At 45.0% G+C, this 6,864-nt stretch overlaps 2 protein-coding genes across 2 annotated transcripts; both read right to left on the bottom strand.

The window, feature by feature from the left end:
- Window positions 1–281: 281 nt before the first annotated feature.
- LOC115195182 (uncharacterized) lies at window positions 282–2,176 on the bottom strand. The gene is made up of 6 exons (XM_029754979.1): window positions 2,080–2,176; window positions 1,895–1,933; window positions 1,491–1,554; window positions 1,244–1,361; window positions 857–1,020; window positions 282–538 (listed from the first exon to the last, which is right to left on the bottom strand). The coding sequence occupies exons 1-6, from the start codon at window positions 2,174–2,176 to the stop codon at window positions 313–315; spliced, it is 708 nt and encodes a 235-aa protein (XP_029610839.1). The 3' UTR covers window positions 282–312.
- A 406-nt stretch (window positions 2,177–2,582) lies between these two features.
- LOC115195181 (cyclic nucleotide-binding domain-containing protein 2-like) lies at window positions 2,583–6,676 on the bottom strand. The gene is made up of 7 exons (XM_029754978.1): window positions 6,193–6,676; window positions 5,985–6,022; window positions 5,397–5,615; window positions 5,164–5,208; window positions 4,718–4,881; window positions 3,096–3,206; window positions 2,583–2,739 (listed from the first exon to the last, which is right to left on the bottom strand). Exons 1-7 carry the CDS (start codon window positions 6,218–6,220, stop codon window positions 2,583–2,585), a joined length of 762 nt encoding a protein of 253 aa, XP_029610838.1. The 5' UTR covers window positions 6,221–6,676.
- Window positions 6,677–6,864: the final 188 nt, after the last annotated feature.

Below are 6,864 nucleotides of genomic sequence, written 5' to 3'. Positions count from 1 at the left end.
TTTTTTTTTTACAATATAGCCAATTTCGACTTCGTGGCTGTGTTAACTAGTGACAACCGAGTTCCTCCAGCTTTCTACTCACAGAGAGCAGAGGCAGAAGGGTTTAAAGTATGTTTTCTCATGACCCGCTCATGAGAAATTATACTTCAAAACCTTTTACTTGAGAAATGGTATTATGGTGTGCAGATAATTTGATTTCTGCCTGATGTTAATGAAATGCATGAAAATAATGAAGAATGCAGCAAACGCTCAAACTTGAAGCATATTGATAAAACCATGTCTATGTATTCATTCATCTACACATTTAGTCCTTTATTTAATTATTTTTGGCTCTACCCTCTGCTTTGTCTGTTTCAGCCTGTTGACCACGTGTCTGGTCTGCTGGAGGGCCTGGCTGGGGCCACAGTGGCCCTGCTGCTTCTGGGTTTTGGGGCTTCTGATTGGGGCAACCCGGTGGGGGAACAGGTCCTGTACCACACTGTGTTTGTAGTCCTTCCAGCGGCTGTGTTCCAGGAACACAGTGCACAGCTCATCGTCGCTACACAGGAAGATAACACAAAAGCGCTATTAATAATATATGCCATTCAGCAGACGTTCTTTTCCAAAGCGACTTACAGTAATGCGTACATTCTCCCTAGCTAGATCTGAGAGGATTAGATAGGTATAAGCAATACAGTGAAAGTTCCACCTTGCCCTCTGTGGATTGCTTGCCTTACACCTATCTAGACCTGAGTCATCTTAGATCTACACAAACACCTAATGGGTAGGGGCTAGGGGTTGTTTCTGGTGCCCCGTCTTTTCTATGAAGTGCACCAGTAAGGGCAGCCCATCTGAACTGGTATCCATTAGTCTTCACCTTGGGTAGGTTTTCTGCAGGGCCTCCAGCTTCTTCATGGTGGTGTTGTCCACCAGCTTGTCAAAGCGAGTCTTCTCCACCCGCAGGATCTCCACGCTCTGGCTGACCAGAGTGAACCTGCGACAGTCTCTCTGCTTGGACGGCATCAGGTACTGGTTCAGACCCTGAACCACACCACACAGCAGACACACAGAACCATAGAGTTAGAAAACACTAGAGGAAGAGTTCAAGGAAGTGATTACAACTCTATGCCCAGAACACAGCATGCCATGGATGTCATATTATCATGTTATTACATGGTCATCCATGCTGAACACAAGGCACAAGTACCATACAGGTTTCTTCCAATGTTGATATGGGTAACGTCTGGACCTCAAGGCTACGTACAAATGTGCTGCTCTGATGAAGGGTGTCGATCAGGAAACAGGCACTGGTGGGCAGGTCTGCAGGAAGTCCTCTGGGAGGACGTGGAGGATTATTGAGGAGGACTTTGTGTTTTATGACACTGAGGAAGAGTAGAACAGACAGACACAACTTATCACCGGGCAGCGAACTAACTGGACACAGCTGAGATGCAGCGACGTCACTGATGTGTGGTACGTCCAGGTAAATACACTGTGGCCAGTTACATTACCTTCCTGGTTGGTTTGTCAGCTCGCCTTTGAATCCATGTGTTGGCAAACATGTACCTCTGCTTACTGAGAGAGAGGGAGAGGGAGGGAGGGAGGGAGGGAGAGGAGAGAGAGAGAGACAGGCATAGACAGAGAGACGGAGAGAGAAAGAGAGAGAGATAATGTTTTGTTTTTATTGTTCTTCAACATGTCATTGCACAAATGTTATAATCTTACTCAAACTCAATATAACAACAGACACATTTTTTTAAATAAAATAAAATAAGTTACTCTGGTTGTTATAGGATACAGGGAAAACTGAGGTTGCCTAGAACTTAATACTGAAATGTGAACTGTGTATATTGTATGCATATTTTGTGTGTCTTCACATTACAGTAGGATTGTATTATAAACACGGTGCCAGTACCTGAGTCTGCATACTGTTTTAGGAGGGCGTTGGTAGGCACTGCAGGAGGTAAGATCCACACTCTCAACACGTCACATTGGCCCTGTAATGCGAAAGCATTTAATATCAAACATCTCTGCCTGCAAACTACATTACCCCACATTCCCCACATGTACTGTAGGCCTACAAGATAGCCCCCCGGTTACCTTTGCCAATGAAAATGATGTTGCCCCATGCTCGTTGGTTGTCCTTGACGACCACGTGGCCGTAGCGAAATTGCTCGGCCTTGGAATGGTCAGCCATCTGTTCAATGAGAGAGTATGACCAGGAGGACACTAGCTGGAGGTGACCTGCCGGAGAGAAGGGGCACAGAGGTGACTCGGTGGGAAAGAGGGCAATGTGACTCCGGTGACCTTAGAGTTACAAACACCGTTTTGTAGTGGGAGTTCAAGGTGCTGCTCAACAAAGACAGGTTGGTAGCGGGAATTCAGGTTGGCCTTCGCTTTTCATTAGGAAAGTCGGAGTGGTGCTGCTCAACAAAGACAGGTTTGTAGCACGGATTCAGGGAGGCCTTCACTCTTTAGGAAAGTAGGAGCGGTGCTCAACAAAGACAGGTTTGTAGGGGGTATATATTCAGATCCTAAAACAAATTTCTGGCTGCAGAATCTCACCGGAAGAAGCTGAAGCGATAGTAAAACATCCTATTATCTCACCGGAAGAACCTGAAGCGATAGTCAAACTCCCTCTTCAGCTCTACATCCATCTTGTTAGCGAAGAAGTCTTCCTTGTCGACCACCATGAGCTCCGTCTCCTCCATGCACACAACAGTGGCATTCCTCCTCAGCGTTTTGATCAAGGCCCACATCCTGACAGACAACAGTTACTGACCATTAATAATCACAACAGTCAGAACCACACGACTGCGCAGTAGCCTAGCTACGGTTCAGGTGTGCTATTTCCATGTGGTTGAACCTACTCGTCTGCGTTGCCATCAGGCCCTTGAACGTATGTGAGGTATGACGTTCGCCAAGAACCCAGATATCTTTTTCCTAAACACTAAACAATATCACTACCATTCTCACCACATACTACCTCACTATCACTACTATGACTATTGATAATGATATTGCCTCTTAAAAAAATAGCTTCTACAAAACATATAATTGTGAGGCCTCACCCCGAAGCTCATGCCCTTTCTGATGAGGATGGGCTCCTTATCCACGAAGGCACTGCTACCGTCGTGTCCTTGGTGACGGCCAGTAGCCCAGAGAACACAAAGTAGAAGCTGTGTCCCCAATGGCCCTTCTTAATGACCACTCTGCGACGCTCCAACCTGCAGGCATAGCCACGCGGGGTGATTGGTAACTCTTTATTTGTTATCTATTAGGATCCTCATTAGCTGTTGTAAAAGCAGCAGCTACTCTTCCTGGAGTCCACACAAACCATGGAACATAACATAATACAGAACATTAGACAAGAACAAACTTGTAAAGCATTATAATGCCTTGTAAACATATTTGTAGTCCCTTATGCAGTCATGGTTAAATGTAACAGCTGTGATATTATGGCTTCTTGTTGTTCGTTAATGCTTGTACTACTGTGTCCGTGGGAACCAGGGCTATCGCTCAACGCAAGCCATTTCGATCTACGGTGTCTACAGATCGATTTATAATAAAAAATGTCGGTCGGAACCAGTACCAGAACTACGTAGGTCCCCTAAGCTGAAGGGGACTTTACATTTACATTTTAGTCATTTTAAGTGGTCTAAGTGGTTAATGCTTTACTGTACAGTTAAGTATAAAGCTCTATGACTGTCACGTCGTGATAATTGGACGGACCAAGGCGCAGTGTGTGTTGAGTTCCACATCTTTATTTGCAGTGAAACTTCCAATAAACCAACAACGAAACATCAGTGGCGCAACATACACAAAACAATATCCCACAACGCAGGTGGGAACAGGGACACCTTAAGTATGATCCCCAATTAGAGACAACGATAATCAGCTGCCTCTAATTGGGAACCATACTCAAACCCAAACATAGAAATATAATCGACTAGAACACCCCCTAGTCACACCCTGACCTACAACACCATAGAGAGCCCTCGGGTCAGGGCGTGACATTGACTGCATCTATAAAGTCCTATGAATGTTTAAAGGCAATACAACACTTCACAAGAAGCCACTTCAACTAAAGTGTTACCGGATTATTATAGCCTAAACAAGGGTTGTGTTTATTAGGCACTAAAAGAAACCAAACTGACTGAAACAGGGAAGGACTATACTACCAAGACATTTTCCATTGCGTTCCCTAAGGCAGGGGTTTCCAAACGTGTTCAATCAGGCCCCCCTTCATTACATTTACATTTTAGTCATTTAGCAGACCGCTCTTATCCAGAGCGACTACAGTAGTGAATACATACATTCATTCTTGCATTTGTTTTGTACTGGCCCCCCGTGGGAATCGAACCCACAACCCTGGCGTTGCACACACCATGCTGGCGTTGCAAACACCATGCTCTACCAACTGAGCCACAGGGAAGACCATGCGGAAGACACATTTCAGTTGAAGGTATTCAGTTGTACAACTGACTAGGTATCCCCTTTCCCTTTCCAGCATTGGGGAACATCCGGCGCCTCGTTGTGCACGTTGCATCTATTTCTATGGGCACAAGCACTGTTCATGACACAAACTGTTCACACCCCTCTTGTTGGTGAAGAGAATTTTTCAGGGTTAAAGCTTATTTCCTGCAATTCTGCACATTTTGTCATGGGGTGAAAATAACATTTTGCAGTTTTAAAGCTCATTTTCTTGCAATTGATTGACAGGGGATTGACCTCTAACCTCTGATAGCGAACCACCCTGGCCAGAAGGAGTTGCAGGGTTGCACTGTAGCGACGAAACATGCTCACAGAGCTCAGCATGTTGTGAACCAGCAACACCTCCGACTCAGAACGCTCCTCTGGGCACTTCCGCATAATCTCCACCAGCAGGACAGGGATCCGGTCCTGGAATGTTCCAGACATAATGCTCACACATGTATACAAGCACACATACGCTCACACATAGCATTCACGCTCACAGACAAAGACACACGCACGTATACAAGCACACGTACGCTCACACACATACACACATAGCTTTCATGCACACAGACAGAGACAAAGACATACACACGAACACAGAAACACACACCACACACCAAGGAGAAACAACATTCCTTACAGTCATAAATCACAGTATTTTCATACCCCAGCATAGGTCTTCTAAATTCATACGGTCCACATTACCTCTTTCACTTTGAAGTGGTTCAGGTCAAACACCAGATTTTTACCCTGCAAGAACAGAAATCAATGTTAACTTTCCAGTCTTTCTGGATATCAAAACTGTAGCTTCTTTCTCAATCTCCCATCAAGACCACTACATAAACCTGGTGGCCCGTTAGCCCAGCAAAACACAGTACCTTATCACTTCCCCTTAACAGTACCACTCTCCTACACACACACACACACACACGACCCACCGTTCCCCCGGCCGGCTGGTTGGTGATGGTCTCCCGGAAGTTGAACTCTATGAATTGGCGAGAGTTGGAACGGGACATGAAGTAGCGGCAGAAGCGAGTCATCAGGATGACGCTGCGCACCGCCCACTTAAAGCCTAGCTTTCCCCGGTATGGAGCAGCCTGCACCGGGGCCGAGAATAACATCTCTGCTGCCTGCTGGAAATGTAAAACCGCCGATGGCTAGAGAAGGGAGGGAAGAATGGAGAGAGAGAGGTCACTACATTGACTGGCTAGAGGAGGGAGAGGTCAATACATGGACTGTAAAGTCATTGGCATTGTCACTACATCTCCTAAACACCCATGATCAGAGGACACAGGTTGACCTGAACTATGAACTAGAGTGGTATACATAACAGGACATGCTGTTGATAAGTAGGGAGGGGTTTATGTGGCCAGATCTGAAGGCCTAAACGTGAACTAAGAGAGTCTATGGAGAGCCCTGTTACCATAGAAATACAACTAAGATGGTGTAATAATAATGGCTGACAGTTTGTGCCTGCAGACTCTAACCAAAATTCCTATCTAGCTTTCCATATCTATGCACATTACCACATCCTTGAGGTTCGTCTTGGCCTCCTTCGCAGCTGCTGGAAACAGAATGAGATGCTGATCAAATGAACTAATAGCCCTCACCAGGACAAAATGATAGAATTTGTAGACCATAGATCATTTCTTCTCCACCGGTGGTGGGTATGTTTCTAAGCCACAGCATTTTTGTAGTGACTAAGATGTAAATGAAGAAAGAATGTGGTTTTACCTTTCTCCGCTTTCTCTCCTGTCTCCATTGTCCAATGGTGTCAGGTGTTAGTTGTTTGTTTTTGAGATATGGACTCCACCCACTAGAGAGGTTCCTCTGTGACATCACAGGGTATATTCTATCTTAGCGTCTCAGCCAGGACAGTCACTGGGACAGTTGTTGTGGAGGTGTCTTCTGAATCCCCCTGGAGAAAGGCCAAGTCCCCCCAGTGGTATACATAGCCCAGGTTGACAACGACAGCGCTAGTCCATATTTTAGGCATAGACTATTCAGTGATGTAGTTATGAGTGGGTAGAAGTCAAACCTAACCACTGACACAGGGTCAGATATTTGTTCATCTCCCTAAAGGTTAAGTGGATGTGGGGTAGGATAATCTGATCTTACATCTGTAGTTGGGGCAACTTCTACCTCAAGCAATGCAGTCCTAAACACATTATTGCCAAAAACCACCAATCCCAACCTAAACCTTCAATAACCCCTTATACAGCTTTCTGCTTATTTAGGCTTTAACAGAGTTGGTGAGAAAGACCATACAGAACTTCCAAAGACAAGAAAAAAGGGACATTGTTTTAGAAAATTGATAATGAATATATTTATAACACTTCTATATGGCTCATACAGCTATAACATGTTTGATATGCACTGATACATAAAATATCTCTCATACACATA

Source organism: Salmo trutta, chromosome 6 (assembly GCF_901001165.1).
Source record: "Salmo trutta chromosome 6, fSalTru1.1, whole genome shotgun sequence".
NCBI classification, from domain to species: domain Eukaryota; kingdom Metazoa; phylum Chordata; class Actinopteri; order Salmoniformes; family Salmonidae; genus Salmo; species Salmo trutta.
This window is presented reverse-complemented; position numbering and strand designations above follow the sequence as displayed.